At 30.3% G+C, this 23,329-nt stretch overlaps 2 protein-coding genes across 2 annotated transcripts; both read left to right on the forward strand.

The window, feature by feature from the left end:
* Window positions 1-432: 432 nt before the first annotated feature.
* Window positions 433-14,934, forward strand: LOC105247775. Its single transcript, XM_025406682.1, has 6 exons — window positions 433-633; window positions 3,911-4,167; window positions 10,894-11,163; window positions 13,331-13,461; window positions 13,687-13,852; window positions 14,451-14,934. Exons 2-6 carry the CDS (start codon window positions 3,913-3,915, stop codon window positions 14,844-14,846), a joined length of 1,218 nt encoding a protein of 405 aa, XP_025262467.1. The 5' UTR covers window positions 433-633; window positions 3,911-3,912; the 3' UTR covers window positions 14,847-14,934.
* A 3,520-nt stretch (window positions 14,935-18,454) lies between these two features.
* LOC112637290 lies at window positions 18,455-20,759 on the forward strand. Its single transcript, XM_025406681.1, has 6 exons — window positions 18,455-18,748; window positions 19,025-19,180; window positions 19,653-19,914; window positions 20,246-20,314; window positions 20,398-20,487; window positions 20,609-20,759. The coding sequence occupies exons 1-6, from the start codon at window positions 18,492-18,494 to the stop codon at window positions 20,714-20,716; spliced, it is 942 nt and encodes a 313-aa protein (XP_025262466.1). The 5' UTR covers window positions 18,455-18,491; the 3' UTR covers window positions 20,717-20,759.
* Window positions 20,760-23,329: the final 2,570 nt, after the last annotated feature.

The following is a 23,329-nucleotide window of genomic DNA, read 5'->3' on the forward strand; positions in this document are numbered from 1 at the left end:
CAATCTAAGGAATCCAACAAATTATATAATATTGGATTCTTTTAGAAGTTTTAACATATACATATATATAAGACATTAATTCAAACTCTAAGGAGTGTCGAATAAAAATCATTAATTCACATAAGATATGTATATAATATATATTTTCATATAAGATATATATATAAAATCTATATATTGCAATGTATGTAAGATATTTGTTATCATTTTCCTTTAAAACTATTAACTTACTATATTTAGCATAAGCACCGTCATCTTCTTTTATCTTCATCATGTTCTGTTATCTCCATCGTCCAATGTCAATTGACGATTACGATTTGCGTTTCATTGTGAAATTATCATTAATTAATGTTGACAAACTTTATCCAACTTGAAATAAATTAGGAAGTCTGTCAGAAATCGAGTTATTAGATGTCACCGTTCGTCATCATTTACAACGCGATCATCATCATCACGACGCTAAATAAATAGAATACTTATGATCTGCAATTTCCTGCGAGAGTATGCAATTACACTGTTACCAGTATAAAACCTGTCTTCTATTCTGGCTATATCATTTCGCGTTTGGTCTTCGTGAAGCGGCGAGTGCAGTGTGAGCATTAAGTGAAGTAAATTGAGAGGAACAACTTATAAGTAAGTGCACAGTTATTTTATTTCCTTTCTATCAATGATCAATCAAAGAGACATAATTGTTTGTTTATTTCTTGGTTAATTAAAATAAAAAAAAATATTATGCAACCATGGTAAGCCTTCGGATAATTATTATGCTTCGAAAAGAATGGTACAAATTTATACTCTGTAATATAATTACATGTGTGTGTAAGTTTAAATAATATAAAATAATATAAATAATATAAAAATCGCTAGAAATACAAGGTATCTCAGAATAAATACAAAGTATCTCAGAATGAAACAATCAAATTGTGCCAAAGCATATTCTACAAATAAAAATTGAAAAAATGATAAGTATATGTCAGACTAAAAATGTTTCATCAAAAAGCTATCACAAAAATATAAATATGAAAAAAAAGAAAATGAAATTTGTTAGTGCGCAATAAAAGCGCAATAAAAATAAAAACGGATCAATGCTGTTTATTTTTATTCTGTTTAATTATATTGTTGCGCGCCCTCCCGAATCGTTACGGCCTTGCCGTTGTCTGGATCTCATTGACAAGAAGAATGTTGATGAACAATGATAGTCAACTGAGTCGGAGAGTCGAAAAACAGCCGTCGAGCTGTCCGGACGCGTTTCCGTTTAAAAGCCATAATTATGTTAATAATCCGTTGTGTTAATCTGTTATTAGTGTGTTCTGTATTTATATTAAAGTTTCTGTGTGTTCTCGAAAAGTGTTAATTTATTTTACGCCATCCGCGACAGCCCTTCTCTTAGTGCGCGTCTTCGATAAATCTCGAAGTCATCGCCCTAGGCGTAACATTTTGGGGACTCGTCCGGGATATTGTGAGCAAAAGCGATGACGACGATAACTGCGAAAAGGAGAAGACGAGAACAATTGGAACCGCCATCGGAATTGAAAGCGATGGAATCGGCAGCGACAGAGTCGACGGCTCTAAAGACTGTGTTGTTTGAGATACGGCGAATGCGCGAGGAAATCACCGCAAAGCAGGACAAGAAGCTGCAGCTTTTGCGGAGGAGCCGGTCTCAGCGTTCACTAAGTCGCTGCAATATTTAAAAATATGGCTAAATCGCACGTGGTCAGATCCGAATGCGTAATTTTTTTTTTTTAAACATTATGTAGAAAATGTTTCCTTTTTAGAAAAACTCTTTTAAAAAGAATGAACTAACGTGTTTAAAATTAAAGCGGACTCGAATATATCTTGAATAGAGGATACCTCTTTCATTAGAATGCCTGGATGACAATATTCGTGACTTCGGGTGTTCGTTTAAATAATGGTCGTATTGGTTCAATTATTTCTTTGAATGAATTGTTATTGATAGAGTAATCCTCGAAATATTGTGGAAGGGACTCCTAAATTATTTTGATTAGAGAATAGTTCTATATTCCGAGGCCCGAAAGGAGAGAGTTATGCATGGAAAAGTTTAGTGCTTGTTACTTGTTTTATTGTTTTTTGTTGTAAAGGAAAGAAATTTTGGAAACGCGTCGGAGAGGTCTACTGTGACAAACACTTGAAGAGGAGATCTTAATTGAAGACTGCCTCGCCCACGGTTTTTGAGCCAGAGGGCGAATGCCGAGGCAGGAATTTGAGGAGTCCTTTTAGGACGATGGATCCACAATGAATACCCTCCTCTTGTCCGAAAAAAGACAAGGGAAGATAAGGAGAGAAAGATTTATGCTGAGCACGAGGGAGATGACTAGAATGGGGGCTGTCCTGGAGTCGATTCTTGAGAGTCTGGCCAACTCTCTGAAGGAGTCGATTGGGAGTCTGCCCAGTGGATTGGGACCTGGCCGGAACGATGCTCGGTAACCTGGAGCAATGGGTCAGGGAGAACAGGATATCGTTCGGGGTCTCTGGAAGTCCGCGAGGATTAGTTAGGTTAGGTTAGGTTAGGTATCAAGCCCGGATTAGTTAGGTTAGGTTAGGTATCAAGCCCCTTGCTGATTGTTGGGATGACAATCTTGAAGGAGGGACAGTGTTACGCGCGCTCCTGAGTCGTTACGTCCTGCCATTGTCCGGATCCCATTGACAAGAAGAATGTTAATAAACAACGATAGTCAGCTGGAGTCGGAGAGTCGAAAAACAGCCGTCGAGCTGTCCGGAAGCGTTTCCGTTTAAGAACCATAATTGTATTAATAATCCGTTGTGTTAATCTATTATTAGTGTGTTCTGTATTTATATTAAAGTTCCTGTGTGTTCTCGAAAAGTGTTAATTTATTTAACGCGATTCGCAACAGCCGTTTTCTTAGTGCGCGTCTTCGATAAATCTCGAAGTCGTCGCGAGACGCCCAGAGTGAAGTCGTCACGAGAGACCCAGAGCGTAACAATATTCTGTTCTTATTTAATCTATTTATTCCGTATTTGTAATTAGTATTTGAAATCATATCGAAAATGTGTCCAATTTTGTAATTTATATGAATATCATTACTTACATCAATATCAATACAACTCTATATTAAAATGATCCCTAGTAGCACAAAACATTGACAAAATATTAGTATACTTTGGCTCAATATTGGAAATGTCTTAGCCAATATTTCCCAATGTAAAACTAATATTGGATGTTAACAAAATGCAAGTGTTCTGCCAATATTTCAGTGCCCATGATGATCAATAATGGCTACAAAAAAAATATAAAATAAATGTGTTGCCAATGTGATTGCATCCATGATAATACCAATATTGGTTATGAAGTAAATGTGTGCCAATAATACCAATATTGGTTATTAAGTAAATGTGTGCCAATATTACACGTTCACATTACATGTAAGCTTCGCGCGTTGCCATTAAAAATATTTAACGCTGTTATGCGTATTAAATAAAGTGAGAGGCCAGAGGACGGGAAGCATTGCCTCGTCGCCAACTGTGGAAAGTGAGAAGGAGGCAGAAAACAATATCTCTATTTTCCTCTACTATCCAAAGCTAGCCGAGACAACGTTTCCGTTTTTCACAGTACGCAGTTTACGCCTGCGCGCGTCATCCTTTTCTCTACGGTTGCGTTTTGCTCGCGTGGGCATTCTAGCATTATGGAACGACGGTAAAGCGAGCGAAAAACGACGAAAAAGGGATGACGAAGGAAACTAGAAGCTGGAATGTAGGGGAGAAACAGAGAAAGAAGGAAGCGAGTTGGCTAGAAAGAAAAAAAAACGTGATAAATCTTATCGCGAACAATAAATTATCGTAAAGAATCGTTTTTGATTTTCGTAACATGGCGAGAAGAATTCGCCGGAAATGATTCGCCGGGGAAATTCTCTAATTCCAATTCCAATTTCAGAAATGGTCTTAGAAACATCGACATGGCTGAATCTGTGCTTCATGGAGAAGGTCCTGAGAAAGTCAGAAAACGACAATTCCATCCAAGTAATCGATATATTCTCGAAACCGGCCACGAATAAGGGTGACAATTACACTAGTGACATGATCAGGGTTAATGTTGAATTTTCACGTGACCAAAGCGGCCGTAAAATTACGGAAAAAAAATCTGTCATCTTCAAAATCATGCCTTCAGTTGAAGGTTTTCGTAAGAATCTTGTAAGTTTACTTAATTTATACATATTTATATAAGTAAATAAATTAAATATACTAGGACTGTAAATTAATTTTGAGAGATTTTTTTGTAAATTCAAGGCTTTATTGTATAAAATTGTGTACATTATTATTTTTCAAAGTATTGTCCATCGTTAGCCACTACTTTTTCCCATCTTTCTGGCAGCATACGGATTCCGCGTCGAAAGAACAACTCATTTTTTGATGCTATCCATCAATCGATTCAATTTTTCGTATCTTCGTAAGATTGGAAGCGTTGCTTAACCAGGCCATGTTACATGGATCGAAACAAGTAGTAATCCGAGCAATATCTGGTGAATATGGCGGGTGGGGTAAAACATCCTATTTCAGCGTTTCTAAGTATTTTTTGACTACACGAGCAACATGTGGTCGAGCGTTGTCATGTTGAAAAATTACTTTATCGTGCCTTTGCTCGAATTGCGGCCGTTTTTCCTTCAATGCACGGCTCAAACGCATCAATTGTGTTCGGTAGCGTTCGCCAGGTTTCATTCGATTGAAGCAGCTCATAGTACACAACACCAAGCTGGTCCCACCAAATACAGGACATAAGCTTCGAACCATGAATCGGCCTTGTCGTCGATGTTGAGGCGTGACCAGGCAAACCCCACGATTTTCTACGCTTAGAATTATCGTAGCGTATCCATTTTTCATCGCCAGTGATGATATGATGCAAAAAACCCTTTCTTTTTTGCCTTTGAAGCAATTGTTCGCACGTGAAAAGTCGACGTTCAACATCTCTCAGCTTCAATTCGTATGGCATCCAATTTTCTTGCTTTTGAATCATACCAAGTGCATTTAAACGTTTGGAAAATGTTGTGCGATCAATATTCAACGATTCAGCAAGTTCATTTTGCGTTTGACATGAATCTTGGTCGAGTAATGCTTCCTCATTTTCGAACTTCTTCGATTGACCAGGGCGTTCTTTGTCAACTGTATCGAAATCACCACTTCTAAAACGTTGAAACCAATACTCACACATTTTTATCGATGGAGTATGTTCATCGTAAGTTTCCAACAACACTCGATGACTTTCAGCAGCACTTTTCTTTGAATTAAACAGGAAAAGTAAAACTTTCCGCAAATGGTGTTTTGTTGGCTCGTAATTCGACATCTTCGAAGTTGAGAAAAAATATGTTGTTTACACTTCAGCAAAATGACACATAATAAAAAGTAAAGCCTAATGACAAAGCTTTAACATGAATATAGTTACAGATGCGATATAGCATAAGTTACGCCATTTATTGTAAATCTCTTAAAATTAATTCACAGTCCTAGTAACATATATATATAAAACATAAGTAAACAAATAAATAGATAAAGGACAAATTTTATTATTTAGTTTGAAATTATTTGGTAATTATACAGAAAAAGGGCCCATCTTCGTACAAATCTGTCATTGATAAATGTTGTCAAGGTCATATCTCTAATTAATATTCTGAAGGTTTTAGCCGACGGTTTTAGCCGATGGTCGTTGTTTATTAAAGAGTTATTAATAAAAGAATTTCACAATTTTAATACTTTTTATCTGCAAAAGTATTGATTTAAGAAAAAAAATTTTAAGCAAATAATGAGAGGAATCAATTGGTGTAAAGAAAACATACAGTTATTTTTAAGAAAAAATATGGAATTGTTAATTGCAAATTACATATTTTTTCTTAGAAACAACTATGTGTTTTCTTTACACCAATTGATTCCTCTCATTATTTTGTACATAAAAGTATGAAGGTAAGATAATCGAAAAATGAATGGTTTACTAGATATTTTATGGTTTATGTAAAATTAAGAAATTATTTCAAGCCTTATAACTCAAAAAGTACTTAATAAAAAGGTACTTAATTATAGTGTTTTGGAAAGCTCTCGAGATAAGCTACAGGAATATGCAATAAAAAATAGGGGTTCCCATTTAAGATTTCAAACTTGCCCCTCCTTACCGCCCAGAGGGAGGAGTGGGGGGGCTGATTTTAACGTCATTGTACGTCCCCCTCGAAATGACGAAATTTTGATTCTAACCATTTTTTCGTAGTGTGCTTATTTTTCGAGTTATTTGGCTGCCTAAGTTAAAATGGGTCACCCTGTATAAATTTAAATTGTTTACCTTTTTTTATTTATCTTTAATTTTTTTTATTTACCTTTTTTCCGTTTTTCTTCGACTTGCGAATTCGACCGCTATTTTTAAGTTTCATATTTGTGTTCAGGAGGTAAAAATACGTAGGACTTGGGTATTCTTACCCATTTCATATAGATGAGTTTTCCGAAGGTTTATCTTATTTTTGTATTCATTATTTTTATTCTTTTTGAGTTTATATCTCCAAAACTATTTGAGTCCGATCCTTATATATATATATATATATATATATATATATATATATATACGAAAATACTCGGAAAATCCCCTATAACATATTTAAAAATAAAACAAATGGGTGATCAAATAAAATAGAATCTTTATGCCAATATTTCTCACATTTATTTGTTAATAACGTTTGAATAAAGAACGACCTCCGGCTAAAACCTTCAGTTTGTTAATCAGGGATAACATCTTCACAACATATGTCAATGACATATTTGTGCAAAGATGGGCCCTTTTTATGCATAATTACCAATTATTTAGTTCAATTTCTCATAGACATTCTCATGGAAAAATATTGAAGAACATATATCTTAAAAATAAACAAAATAAAAGGCTCTCGAAATTAACAAATTAAAATAAAATATAGTAAAAAGCCATAAAGAGCCAACGCAGTTGTAAGGCGTGTTTTTTGGAAAAAAAAGTAATCCATGAAAACGATCACATTAGACGATCTTTCTTCTTTATTGACAAACGTTTCGGACTCATTTCGAGCCTTCTTCAGTGAATCTGATAAGATAAAAAAGAATCAAATAAAATAACAATAAAAACGCAGTTCTTAATAGAAAAGAGAGGAAAAAAATTAGTCATCATACATGTATAAAGAGTCTTAGAGAGCGAACGTGAACCCGTCAAGGCAAGTCAACCCGAAAGAAACCAGATGCAAGCAATCCTTTGAGCGTTGCAAGGCGCAAAGAGCAATGCACTAACAAAATAAATGTACAAGATATAGATGTAAAGCCTTGCAATAATTATAATTAGACAAAGGCAACTCACTCCCACTCGAGAAGACAAAACAGAAACGGACACGAACACTCAGCGCGCACATGGTCGACTAGGCAAAAAGATTCGAAAGCTAATGATAAAATGACGTCAAAATGTGATCGACAAAAACAATCCAAGTATACACTGAGGACAAGAACAGTCCTAACAAACAACAAACGATTAAATTTTAGATATGTTTTCGATTATCGATAAACATGAAGTATTCAATTTTGACGTATCGCTGTGGAGATTCAACGCATTTCTTTGACGCTTAATATAGATCATCTCCGATATTAATCTCTTTCCCAAAAAAGTTTCTTCATCCAAAACCTCAATGTCGTCAAAATTAAACGTATGATCTAACGCTCTGTGCTCGGCAATGACGGACGTAAGATTCCTTTTATGTTCCTTAATCCTCGTCCTTAATAAGCGTCCCGTTTGTCCCACGTAAGAAGCGTCGCAATCTATGCAATTGATCTTATATACTATGTTGCTGCGCGAGTCTTTCTCCAAATTATCTTTGCCGACTTTAATAAAACGGCACAAATTATTTATTCCAGTGTAAGAAATTTTGACATCTAGATCTCTGACGCAATGCCGAAAGCGCTCAGATATGTTCTTAACATACGGAACATTAAAATATGAGATCCTCACTCCTTCATTAACATCGTCACACACATTCGAATTTACAGTCAAAGCGTCATTAAGTCTATTGTTAAATCTAGGTAATAAAATATTAAGTCGGTCAGCAATGGTATGGAAAATAAAAGAGAGAGGATACCTATTATTCAACAGGATGTTGATAACAAATTCAAAATTCTTTTTATGAAATTTTGGATGAGAAAGCCAGAAAACTTTATCAGTTAGACTAATTATCGTATCCCTCTTCTGGCAAAGGGGATGTCGCGATTCAAAATGGAAGTATCTCCTCGAGAAAGTCGATTTATGAAACCAGTTAAAATGAATCAGTCCATCTTCTAAAATGATAGTGACGTCAAGGAAATTCAAACGGTTGTTGGCACCCTCCTCCATAGTAAACTGCAGCCTTGTGTGGAACGAGTTGAAAGTGTCCTGAATGGTACTGAGCATTGAGGAGGGAGCCGCCAACACAACGTAATCGACATATCTAAAATAAAATGGGAGATCCACAGGTAGAATCGCGATGGCCCTCGACTCCAAATCTTGGAGCGTGATCTCAGCGATAATCGGCGAAATAGGAGAGCCCATAGGCGTGCCAAATGTTTGTTGATAGCAAACACCGTTGAACATAAAAAATGTAGAATTCAAAACGAGGCGAACTGCCGTTAAAAATTCATCACGAGGTATCTGACAATTCTTTCCTATATAGTCCCATCTATTCGACAGACTGTCAATCGCCAAGTCCAACGGTATATTCGTGAATAATGAGATGACGTCCAATGAGATCAGTTTTACATTGTCATCGATACGTTTACCATTTAGTCTATCCACTACTTGAGTACTGTTAATAATTTGACTGTCTGGTCGTGGAATATATTTATAAATGATATCATGTAAAAACTTGGCGAGACCATAGAGCGGTGTGTTCTTAGATGAGACTATTATACGCAACGGATTATTTTTCTTGTGAATTTTCGGCAGCCCATAAGCCTCGGTAAAACACCATCTGTACAATTCAAAGATTTATATTTCGTAATGGAGATGTAATCTTGTGCTCTCCACCTCGCTAAGAGATCATGCAGGCTGCTAATTAATTTATTGATCGGGCTCTTCTTTACTACCCTATATGTGTTTTTGTCAGCTAACAAAGTCAACATATTAGAGAGATAGTCGTCCTATCCAACGCGACTGTTATATTGCCTTTATCAGCTCTAGTGAACAAAATATCTGGATTATCCCTTGTGAATTTTTTGGCAGCGTTGAAAGACTTCAGGATAAATTTATCAAAAGGAGACTTATGTGGAATAGAATTATGAAAGCTATTTATTATAGAAAAAGATCTATTTCTTACCGTCGTGCGAACCTCTGTGGGTAACTTGTTGATATTATATTCCACATTTTTTAATAAGTCGACAATAGTTCTTTCCTTGTCAATAGCTGGTAAACAAAATTTCTCTCCCAATTGTAACAGGAGTTGTACTTCCTCTGGTATGATCGAAGAAGACAAATTGACAAATCATTCGCTTCTTAATTCTAAGAAAGGAGAAACACGTAGTAAGAAAGATAAGGGCTCAAGGTCGACACAAATAGGCGAGGAAGAAGGTCGAGGGTTGAGAAAGGAAAAATTCACACTGGTGGATTCAGATAAAGGTTGACCAACATGAGGCGTCAAATCCGTAGATTGAAAATTTGGAACCGTACAAAAATAACAAATAGGACGAATATCTCTCCGCATTTCTTTAAATTGCTTCTTTAACAGCCAATTAAACTTCTTATCCAATTTTATACTTTCGCGGAGATAAAAAGCTCGCTGAGATCTATTTTGTTTAACAAAAAAATTATTACAGACAGATATTGGTAAGTTATTAGATATGGAACCAGAACGTTAGATCATACGTTTAATTTTGATGACATTGAGGTTTTGGATGAGAAAACTTTTTTGGGAAAGAGATTAATATCGGAGATGATCTATATTAAGCGTCAAAGAAATGCGTTGAATCTCCACAGCGATACGTCAAAATTGAATACTTCATGTTTATCGATAATCGAAAACATATCTAAAATTTAATCGTTTGTTGTTTGTTAGGACTGTTCTTGTCCTTAATGTATATTTGGATTGTTTTTGTCGATCACATTTGACGTCATTTTATCGTTAGCATTCGAATCTTTTTGCCTAGTCGACCATGTGCGCGCTGAGTGTTCGTGTCCGTTTCTGTTTTGTCTTCTCGAGTGGGAGTGAGTTGCCTTTGTCTAATTATAATTATTGCAAGGCTTTACATCTATATCTTGTACATTTATTTTGTTAGTGCATTGCTCTTTGCGCCTTGCAACGCTCAAAGGACTGCTTGCATCTGGCTTCTTTCGGGTTGACTTGCCTTGACGGGTTCACGTTCACTCTCTAAGACTATACATGTATGATGACTAATTTTTTTCCTCTCTTTTCCATTAAGAACTGCGTTTTTATTGTTATTTTATTTGATTCTTTTTTATCTTATCAGATTCACTGAAGAAGGCTCGAAATGAGTCCGAAACATTTGTCAATAAAGAAAAAAGATCGTCTAATGTGATCGTTTTCATGCATTACTTTTTTCTCCAAAAAACACGCCTTACAACTGCGTTGGCTCTTTATGGCCTTTTATTATATTTTATTTTAACATATATCTTATATATATTCAGGCATTATAAAAATTAAGTGCGAATTATGCAAGCAAATAAATAAAAAACAAACCATTCTTCAAAATTTTATAAAATTTTAATTTGCGATAGAAATCTCATTTATTTATATATATGGCACGAAGAAATCTCATTTATTTATATATATGGCACGTGTGCATTTAATTTGTAAAAAACTTTTTTTCAGGTCTTTATGGTTAATATTACAAATATATAATAAAGTTTCTCTATTTACTCTATCAATTTTTAATAAAAATATCTTACAGGTTGTAAAGTCGCGTGTTTTTTACACGGAAATGTCGATGATGACAGACACCTTGGACAAAATGAACAAGTTGATACAGCCCAAATATCGTTTGAGCGGAAAAGGCATGTACATGCAAGAAGACAATCCAACTTTTTTGGTAATAGAGGATCTTGTGTCTCTCGGTTATCGCTTGGCGTGCCGTCATTCTGGCCTCGATTTAGATCATTGTAAATTAGCGTTGCGTGGATTAGCCAGATTTCATGCAACTTCTGTAGCCATATGTGAGAAGGTAAATCATTACGAATCATTACGAATTAATACGTAATACTTCATTGCGATGACTAGAAATTCACTTCATATAATAAAATTCATAGCATTTCCGTAAGGAATATAAAAGGATACAAGTGATACAATATATGAAAAATGACTTCACTTTCATTTCATTGCATAAATAACGCATAATTTAAAGCAGCTGTAAGATTCTTTCTGTTACTTGGTAAAAACATACAATAATCGAGATAATTAAAAATTTTATAATACACATTAATAATTCTAAAAAAGCATACATACAATGTATACAGGGTGGGAAAAAAGTATGGAAGCAAACAATTATTTCCGAAACTATTCATTTTTCGACAAAATGTCTTAGACATAATTTTTAGTATGAAAAATTTTTGGTATGAAAAGATGTATTATGTGGCATAGACGGCATGACCTTGAAATGACCCTTACGAGCTGCATACAAATAACGTAAAAAATTTCAAATGGAACTTGTCAGTTTTTGTTACAGATTCTTGTAGCTGATGTCGAAACGTTTACAAAACACTGCATATGAGCCCCATTCCCTTAAAAACACTCCCAGTTACGAAACAATTGTGATAATTCGTATCGACGAAATTGAAAATAGACAGCGTACGTGTGATTACATGAATGTGTGTAAAAATTCTATGAATACTCATAGACAGTGTATCATATGACAACAGGTACAATTACATGTTATTAGTGGACGCAACTGAACGTCATGATGCGAAATCAGTAAGCAATGTCAATGTGCATACAAATTGTTTGTATCACAATTGTTTCGTAACTGGGAGTGTTTTTAAGGGAATGGGGCTCATATGCAGTGTTTTGTAAACGTTTCGACATCAGCTACAAGAATCTGTAACAAAAACTGACAAGTTCCATTTGAAATTTTTTACGTTATTTGTATGCAGCTCGTAAGGGTCATTTCAAGGTCATGCCGTCTATGCCACATAATACATCTTTTCATACCAAAAATTTTTCATACTAAAAATTATGTCTAAGACATTTTGTCGAAAAATGAATAGTTTCGGAAATAATTGTTTGCTTCCATACTTTTTCCCCACCCTGTATACATATATACATATATATATATATATATATATATATATATATACATATATACATATATTAATATTTATTAATTTATTAATAATAAATTATTATAAATTTATTAAGATATAAGTCACATAATAAAATTACAGCTTTAGAATAATGTATATTTAATATATTTAATTATATTGTATGTTATAGAAATATTTTCTAATCAATATTAAATAAGATTTAATATTGTATATAAAAATATTATTCTACTTTATTATCGTATTGTTTTATCAAGAATTGTATATAGATAACCGAAACATGTTCTTGTCACAACTCCCTAGATTTATAGTAGCAAATAGAAGTAGATATTTTATACAATAAGCATTGCCAAAACTTTTAAAATTCGCAAAATATTATTTTTAATTATAAATTTAAACAGAATTTGTGTAGACAAATGAGAATATGAAACTACATACAATAAATAGTTCAATGATAAATTTCTAACAAAGAATAACGACAAAATTTAACATTCTATTATAACTTTTATTGCAGCGCGTGTCTCTCTCTTGGTGTTTAGTTAAAAAACAAAATAAATAAAGATTATAAAATCTTAGGTGCTTTTAACAAAAAAAATGTTAACTTTCAATTTTAATTTTTAAATTCTTTTTTCAAAAGCTATATTCTACAATTTTCAAATTAATGAAAAAAATTTTAATCAATTAAAAGTCAATATTTTTTCAATGTATTCTACATTAATATAAACTTTTCAAATGATAAACAATTAAAAGTAAAGCCATTTTAACATATTAGACATATGTCAACATTAAATATATCACACATTAAACATATGTCATGGACAAATAAGTTACGAAACTTTGTATCTTTAAATAAAAATCTTAATTTAATATTAAATTAATAAGATATTTTATAAAAAAAATTGCAACAGTTATACATTATGTAATTATGTAGTTATCTTAATCAGATTAACTATAAATTTATTAATTGCTATTGAAACTATCGCGTATCATAAAAATTTGTTTTATTTTATGGCTGTAGATGTAGATAAATGATGTAGATTTAAAATTTTTTTTTTAAATAATACTTTTATTTAGGAACCAAACCAAAAAGAAATGTATACAAGAGGAATGTTTAACATCGTACAAGCGAGTGAAATGAGTGAATTTTTTTGTAAGGGCACTAAACAATTAGCAGAAGAAATGGAAAACTGGCCAGGAATGAAAAAGTAAAGTTTGCATATAAACACACAAAAATCTACAACAACATTTGTTATATTTTATTTAAGATAATGTTTTCCAATATGTTAATCATAATATAGTAAAATAATATTTAAAGAGAGAAAATATTAAGCAAACTTAACACATTAACAAAAAGCATATATAATTATAAATATCTTGCTTAGAAAATATATTAAATGTTAATTTTATAATTATATGACTTTTATTATTAGATACGCCAAAAAAATTGCTAAATTGGTCGACCACATATATAACATAGGAATAGATATGTGTAAATTATCCGAGAATGAGTTCAATGTTATCAATCACGGTGATTGTTGGGTGAACAATATGATGTTCAAATATAATGATGATGGCAAACCTATTGATCATGTTTTCGTAAGTATCATATATCATAAAAGATCATGTAGTTCCTCTAAACGTAAAAATTCATTGATTATTTATCATTCTTTATATTCAGATTTAAAAGATTCGATACATTAATTCATATAATTAAATATATACAATATATACAATATTGTATATATACAATAAAATTATAGTTTTTAACATCGACACTGTTGTAAATCTTTATATCACTTTGAACATATATTTTTTATAATTTAAAGAAATTTAAATTATATATACAATATATATATGCATATAACGAATAATTTTTTCTGGAGAGTACAATTATTAATATACAACGTGTATTTCAATTATCCACATATACAAGCTATGAAATCGATTGAAATAAAAAACTGATGACAATATGCGATACTTCAGAATACAGCATGTTATGAATAATGCAATAATAAAGTTAATCGAATTGAAGTATATCCGCTACTTGTCTGCCCGTGTCACTCGCTCAAATCTCGATTGCCGCGACTTCCTAAACAGGAAACTTGCTTTTTTCTCCATGCACGGATTTTATTTCCAATTCAATCACTGGTATTTTAGAGCTCAATCGATCAAAAAAGTTGGTTTGATATTGCAGGTGGACTTTCAACTATGTTTCTACGGATCGCCGGCAATTGATCTTCTTTATTTCCTCAACACAAGTCCTTCCCAGGATATCTTTAAAGATAATAGGGATACTCTGTATAACGAGTATCTTGATACTTTGTCGACGACTATGAAACAATTAGATTGCAAAACTCAGCCACTCACTAAGGAGGAATTGAAGGCCAGTATGAAGCAAAGGGCTTCCTTCGGAATGATAATATCAATGACGGCATTACCGCTAATGCTGTCCGATAAGGATAAAGCAAAAGATTTTGATGAGATTATGAGCAATGATGGCTATACTCCGGGTTATAAGAATGAGAATTATAAAAAAATTATGATGAACAAAATACCTATGTATGATGAATTGGGCTTATTAGATATTTGACTTAATTTGTCATGATATATGATATTATTATGAATGAGCATAGAAAAGCATCACGCAGAATCTAATATGAGACAATTTTAAATTATATTATTTTAATAATAGATTATGATGTGAAAATTATGAAAGTTTGGGTAAATGATTACTTTAGGTTACACAGCTCGAAAAATTTTTATTTTCACATTTGTTGTAGAGGATACATTCCTAAATAATATACTATTTGAATTTTGTGGCGGTCTCTCTTTGTTCCTGAGATATGCGATTTTAAAATTTTATACTTCTATCATCTTTTCGTTACATTCTAAATATGTTTATATTTTTCTGTTTACATTTACTGAGATTATCTTTCTGAATAACTTTTAGAAGGTTTTATCCTTGTTATTTCAAATTATTATTTTCAAATCGTATTAGCGCATAGAATGCGCAAACACCGTTACAAATAATTAAAGCGCTTCATGCACATTGATAAAACAGAACAATTTCGAAGCGCTGCGCAACAGTAACGCAGTCTATGCGTTACATGCGTAAATCGGAACGCACCCTTTGATATGTGATATTTTGCTTCACATGGTTCATATGGTTCATGAGTTCATATAAGTTTGCAACTCCTACGAAGCCAGGTATATTCCACACTTTAGACACGGGTTGGGTTAGGTTATATCTTCCGAAAGTGGAACTTCCCGTAGGTGAGGGCGGAACATGCGGTGTTTACGCATGTGCTTTGCAAAACGAAGGAAATTATATACAAACATTTATTAAAAGTTTAGGTAAAATAAAAAGTACGATTTTTATTTAGCGAAACTAAACAATAATTCTACATAAATAACGTAAGATTATGATTGCGCCTGAACCCAATATTTAGACAAGGGAGGTAAAGTCATGGGAGGAGCGACGAGGTAAACTGTGAGCACTTTTCATTGGATGAAATGATGCGCGTGCGCAATGACGTTTAATACAAAATATATTGACGTCTCTATTCTTATAAATAATTGAAAAAAAGAAGAAATAAGAAATTAAAAAAGGAAAGTAAAATATATTTTTCAATACAATGGAAAGATACCTCCATAGAAAAAAAAGTCACAGTGACATCACACAAGGCTCACAATAGAGTCACTATGTCACAGAAAAATTGTGATGTCACTGTGAGATTATTAGAAGATTATAGTGATGTCATTAATCACAACTGGTGTGATATATGCCATAATATAAAATAAAATGTCACAATGATATAACTAATATATCACAAAATGATCACATGTAATACAATAATGATAAGAAATAAAATATCACAATGATATAATTGTCAGCTTATTTGGCACATGCGCTAGTTTTGTACATATAAACTGGATACATTTAGTATATAGAGAGCTCGGAAAATTACTTTTCGCGTTATGTCATAGTTGCTGCGAAACATTTTCTCAGACACCATTTTCTCAGGACAATTATAATTGTTCTGATTTAATCCTTAAAATTATATGAAAGAAATTTATGAATGTTGTTTTAATAATTATCGATAAAGTTTCAATAAGATATTTTAAATATCACTTTAATATACATATATCATCGATTAATATAGAGATATTTAATTATGGATTATGATAATGTTAGGCAAAAAACATATTTCTTTTTGGAGATTTTTTACAACTTTTACCTGTATATGAGTATCCGTCTTTTATTAAATTATCAAAATTAGAAGTTGAGAAATATAATGGTGCAATGGATTCTATAATTTTATGGTCTTTATCTTTTTTCTATTATGATAAATTAATATGCGACAACAAGGAGATAATTCTTATTGAGATATATTAACGAAAGTTCAAGTCGGAATGATAACAGATTTAAATGTATCTATTTTTTATAAATGGGAAAGTAAATTTTAGAGAAATTAATTGTGACGGTTTATTATAAGAATGATGTAATTATTTGCAAAACATACTTAACTTATGAGAGGTCTTGTAAATGATACAATTGGTACATTGAATTACATACAATTAGTACCATAAAAAAATACTACTGCTTAACTTTTATTTACTACACAATTTTAATATTAAATATTTAAAAAATGATTACTCTAAAAGTTAATAAAGTAAAAGCTGTTTAGCAATTATTATAACTAATATTGTCTACTATGCAATGATGTCGATTGACCATGTTATTATATTTACGAAAGAATAAGTAATGCAGTAATTCAAATATGCGTATATTATGCTATTTTGATGAAGTGCTATTTTGATGAGTTTTGAGTATATATATCGGAAAATAAAGACAGATGTGCTATCAATTTATTGAAAAAATTGAGAGAATATAATTGTTATGTTTCCTTTATTTTGATTCCTCTTTCTCTTCTGTCTTTTTGTTTTTTTTTTGTTTTTTTTTTCATGTGAAATTGCGCCATTTGAAGGTTACAATAATTTAAATACTAAAAAAACGTTGGAAGAATTTTTTCAAAGATTCTAAATTATTTATACCATTTTATTTAGGATTGTTAGTAATTATTTGTAGCAATTTTAATGTTATTTGTAATTATATTGCTTACAAATTATGTTATATTAATAATAATGTATTATATGAGTGTTTATTCGGATACATTTTGTATCTAGTAAGAAGATATGAAATAGAGAGAAAATACAGAAACTAAAAATATAATAATTACAGTATCGATTATTTTAATAATTTACATCTAGTTATTGTTTAATATTTTAACGCTGTTAAGGCAACGATATAATCAAATGTCGTCTTATCATACTATTAATGTACATACATGTAACGTTAGCACGCTATATCAACTTGGGATCTATATAATAGTTAACGTATAGAATTGTCACAGTTTGTGATCATGGTCGACACTATAGAAAAGATTTTAAAACCTTTTTTCTTAATCCTTTGTTTCCATGGTTTTGGAATTTTTAGGAATAGCTATAGCTCGAGTTATTTAAGATTTTGTTTGAACATCTCTTCTATATTAATTCCGTTGAGTGTCTATGCCTGTGCCGTTTATTATATGATAATTATCCTTCCAACAATTAGTTTTGGGAAAGGTTTTTTGAGAATTTTTTTAGAAATGATAAATTTATCTGTGACGATAATATCTATAATCACCACCATTTGCAAACGTGAGGTACACATTTTTTCTTTGTAAATGTCTTATTATAACTTACTGTATTATTTACAGTGAAGTAAATAACAGGAAATATGATTTCTCTACATTTAAAATGATTTTTATTACTCGTTATCTCGTTACTAGTTATCTGGTAAAATTAAATTAAATTATATTTTATAAAATCTAATTTAATTAAATATAAAATAAATAATCTATTTCTTTATTTATATAATGTATATAATACATAATTGGTATAAAATAATCTTATGTTTCTCAAATAAAATTTTACTTTCACTCATTGGATCCTCAGAAAAATCAAAATTACATATATTTAATTAATAAATTTTGTTTTGTATATATCTTATATATTTCATATAAATAAATATAATATATATCTAATGAGATTTTTGACACACACACACACAATATGCACACATAACACACATATATCATTACTAAATATATTAATATATATTTTATGCACATATCAAGAAATACATTAATAATATTATATATTTTCTCGTTATTGCAATTCTTAGAAATTCTATATGTGTGTGAGAAATCTCGGTCTCGTAGATGATACATTGGAACTGCTTAGAATACCAAAGGAATATTGTAAAATGCGAAATTCGATAAAATGGATATTGATTATATGGTTTACGCTACTTTGCATTGGATGGATATTTAATTATATTTGCTACATAAAAGAATTTCAAGGTGCAAGAATCATAGTTATCTCTTGCATTTTGTATTATTTTTTCCTTCTCAATTTATTGATGGATATAATGATTATATTTCTTTTAAGGTTTGTCACTTTTAAGGTTGTTCCTTTTTTTGAAATTATGTAAGCATTATTGAAAAATTTGAATAATTTACTTTTATTAATTTTTAAATGTATATAAACTGTGTGTAAAAATGCTATTGTAAAAATGTCACAAAAGATATTGTATTTTTATAAAATAATATAGGGTGAATTTAATAAGAATTGAAATATGCTCCTAATTTGTGACATAAATATAAATAAAACAGTTCAATAAATATTTCATATTCTTGAATGTTTCTTTATTTCTTTAAATTACAGATACATTGGTACTAGATTCGATAAAATCAATGAATGTATTGAACAATTATCAAAGACAAAAAAATGTGGATTGAGAGGCATTTGGAAAAAATCTCCTATTAATCGCTACTATGTCCAAAGCTGTAAAAACCGCAAACATATATTATGGATTTTAATGTAAGTTGATATATTTTAAAATGAAAATCAACAAAATTGGAGGAATTATTTTAACAAAAAAGATAATTTTATTAATCTGAAAATGTATAAATATGTTGCATCTTATTGTATTACATTTTTATTAACACAATTTCTATTTAATTTGTGGTAATTTTATGTATCTAATGAAAGAAATCTGTTTTTTCTCAAAATTCATATAATTACAAACTTTCAAATTCTTTTAATGTAAGCATAAACATTAATTTTATTGAACGTTATGATAAAATAATTATTTCAATATAATTAATAAATGTGTGTGTGTGTGTGTGTGTAGATATTTAATAATTCCTGTGACTATATACCTCTCATCGTACTTAATATTAAATAAATAAACATTGTATGCATGCACTTCTTAGAAGAATTAGATCAGTAGTTATATTTTTCTTTTTGACGTTTTTTAAATATATTTATGTAATAATATAATATTTTTTAGGCATCTTCATTTGGAACTTTGCCGAATAGCTCGCAATATAAATGATTTTTTCGGAACAGAAATGACCTTACAGACGATATACAAATTTGTTGTTTTTAACGCAATGATTTATTTAGAATATCGTATATTATTATGCTTTACTAAAGTTCATGAAGATAGTGAAGAAAGTAAAGCAATATTCTTAATTATGACAATATTCATTAGCGCAAATTTAATGAATTTAGTAACAATAAATTATATTTGCGAAAGCGTTAGCATCAAGGTAAGCTGTCATGTAATTTTTAGATAGATTATTAAAAAAATTATTTTTATGATATGTACATGTATACAATTTTCCGATTTGATTTGATATTTAATCTCTCCAACAAATAATATTAAATTTACTGTAACTTAGTAAAGTATTTAAGTTAAAAAAAAAGAAATAAATACTTTTCATTTTTTAAATAAGGAATCTGAGAAGATTTTATTCATAACGATTAATAATTTATTCACATAAATTAATAATTTTCGAAATTCATATAATTATTATGAATAAAAATATAATTCTTAAGTAAAACCAATTTTATCGTAAAATTAATTTTATATTATTTTAGGCGAAGAAAACCATGGACATAATTCATAAATTAACAAACCTTGTTTATTTTGATCAGTTACGCGAAGATGTAAGATAAATCTCCTGTCTAAAATCTTTCGATTTTAAACAGCTTTTATTAATCATTTTTAAATAACAAATATTATAATCCAGATTTGCCAGTTTATTTTTCAATTATTACTTCAACCGTTAAAGTTCGATGGAATGGGTTTGTTTTGCTTTGGGTACAAATTTATTTTTAAGGTTAGTTTTTCATATTATTCATATTTATATAAGAAAAAGGTAGTTTTGAAGTTAGGCTTATGTAAAAAAATATAAAATAGCGATAATTATATATTATTTGATATTTGATACTTACTTTCAGTTCATCATGGGAATTATTAGTATTATGCTTTTTATGGTTGGAATGGATACTTCTCCTTTATCTCGGGATTTACTTTCTTACAAGAGTAATTTAACATGTTTCGAGTAAATGAAGAAATATATAATTCTAGAGAAGACTATATTATATATACAGGGTGACCCATTTTAACTTAGGCAGCCAAATAACTCGAAAACAGCACTCTTTAGAAAGAAATGTTTCAAACAAAAATTGTAGGGTGTGAAGGGGGACATAAGATGGTAGCATTGGTTTGACCTTGGAAAGTCATTTGAAGGTCACATAAAAGTCACCTTCAATTTCTTAAATTGAATCCACTATTTTTCATTACATATTCTTGTAGCTTATCTCGAGAGCTTTCCAAAACACTACAGACAAATGTTTTTTCATTAAGTACTTTTTGAGTTATAAGGCTTCAAAGTTTGCAGTACTTCGATATAAAATGCAAAATATCTCGTAAAATATTTAGTTTTCGGTAGTCTTACCCTAATACTTTTATGCACAAAATAATGAGACAAAACTATTGGTGCAAAGAAAACGCATGATTGTTTATAACAAAAAGTGCATTGCAAATTACACATTTTTTATTATAAACAATCATACGTTTTCTTTGCACCAATAGTTTTGTCTCATTATCCTGTGCATAAAAGTATTAGGGTAAGACTACCGAAAACTAAATATTTTACGAGATATTTTGCATTTTATATCGAAGTACTGCAAACTTTGAAGCCTTATAACTCAAAAAGTACTTAATGAAAAAACATTTGTCTGTAGTGTTTTGGAAAGCTCTCGAGATAAGCTACAAGAATATGTAATGAAAAATAGTGGGTTCAATTTAAGAAAATGAAGGTGACTTTTATGTGACCTTCAAATGACTTTCCAAGGTCAAACCAATGCTACCATCTTATGTCCCCCTTCACACCCTACAATTTTTGTTTGAAACATTTCTTTCTAAAGAGTGCTGTTTTCGAGTTATTTGGCTGCCTAAGTTAAAATGGGTCACCCTGTATATTATATCTCAGTTTGATATCCGTATATTTTAATTATTACAGTGTTAGTTATAAACAATTATCGTTCATAATTATATCGACATTATTATATCATTATATTATATTAGTATTTTATTTTATGCATTATATTAGTTATGCATTGTTATATTTATTGATTTATCTTATTAATTTATATTATTTGATGTTTTTTTATATATATTTGAAACAAAAACTTTTTTGAATATTTATAAACTACATTTATTTTATTAATTATGTAATATAAGAAAAATCCATTTTAAGAATTTTATTTAACAAATAAATCTGTGTATACATTGGATATGCGAAAACATTGACTTTTCTATATCGTTTTCAATTAATTAAAGAATATTGTTACTTGTTCACCTGTCACAATTCTACTATGAAGTCAAATATTAACTAACGATTATCTTAAGCTATAAGTTGTGTAGCTATCATTAGCACTAATATTGATATAATAATATAGTTAACGATATAGATTAATTACATAATTACATGTATGTATATGTTTGTGCAATTAAATGATGTATAATGTTAATGGTTAATAGTTACTAGTTAATAATTAATAGTTAATAAATATTTTTACTAATTAATACTTATTAATTATTAACTATTATTCTGTCGTCTTGATAAATACTATATTAGCTAAATAAATTCAAAGAAATATGTCAACTTGTTTCAAGAATGCTAAGACTAATAAAGTGATTATTGTAAAAACAAGGTTGCATACTGTTTCTGACTTTTAGTCGTGTATTCGGTGAGAAAATTTTCGCTCTGTAAGCTCTGTAACTCTGTAGCTCTTTAGCTCTTTCTTTTTTTCGCTTTTCGCTCTTTCTTTTTTATTCTACAGTGCTACATAGCTTATAGAGATACAGCGTTATAGAACATTTTTACAGAATAGACCATTATTCTCGATTTAGATGCTCCTCACAATCAGATAAGCCTTGTTTAAGTATTTTCTATGATCTATGTTAGTTTACATAACTAAAGTTTTCTCTATTATCGCACAATGATTATGTTTAGAGAAGAAAAGAAGCAAGTAAAATTTTATTATCTACTCGTACATGCTGATGCTTGTCATCATTGTTGCATTTATTATCATAAATCTATATCATAACAAGATATTCATACACAAGAGATACATACATATTTATTCAAGATTTATAAAAAATTATGATTATATATTAATAAAAATTATTGATTTGCAATTATTGATTATATGTAGGTAGGATCAAATTATACAATAATTTATAATAATTTATAATAGAAAACTCGCAAAAAGAATCACAAAATATAATAAATATAATTAAAAATTAAGTAAAAATTATCTTAGATAAATGATAATTATTATAAAAATTAAATCAAAATTAGCAAATTAGAGCCATAGCACGGTAGTTGGGACACAAGGAAGAAACAACACTTTCTTCTTCCTAATTATTCATATATTTCAAAATAAAAATTAATACATTACATACAATAAAAATGAATCAGTCAATATAAAGTAAATAACAAATCAGTCATTTTGACGACATATGACCAGAAATGACCAGTTTGGAACGTCAAAATGACGTGTGCTTGCTCCCTGGGGTTGCACGTCATAGTACTAGTATAAAGTGAATAATAATGAAATGGCACGCAAGAATTCTCAGTCGTGTTATTTAGGCTGTCAAAACGTCATTTT

Source organism: Camponotus floridanus, unplaced genomic scaffold (genome assembly GCF_003227725.1).
Source record: "Camponotus floridanus strain SB8 unplaced genomic scaffold, Cflo_v7.5 scaffold151, whole genome shotgun sequence".
Taxonomy (NCBI): domain Eukaryota; kingdom Metazoa; phylum Arthropoda; class Insecta; order Hymenoptera; family Formicidae; genus Camponotus; species Camponotus floridanus.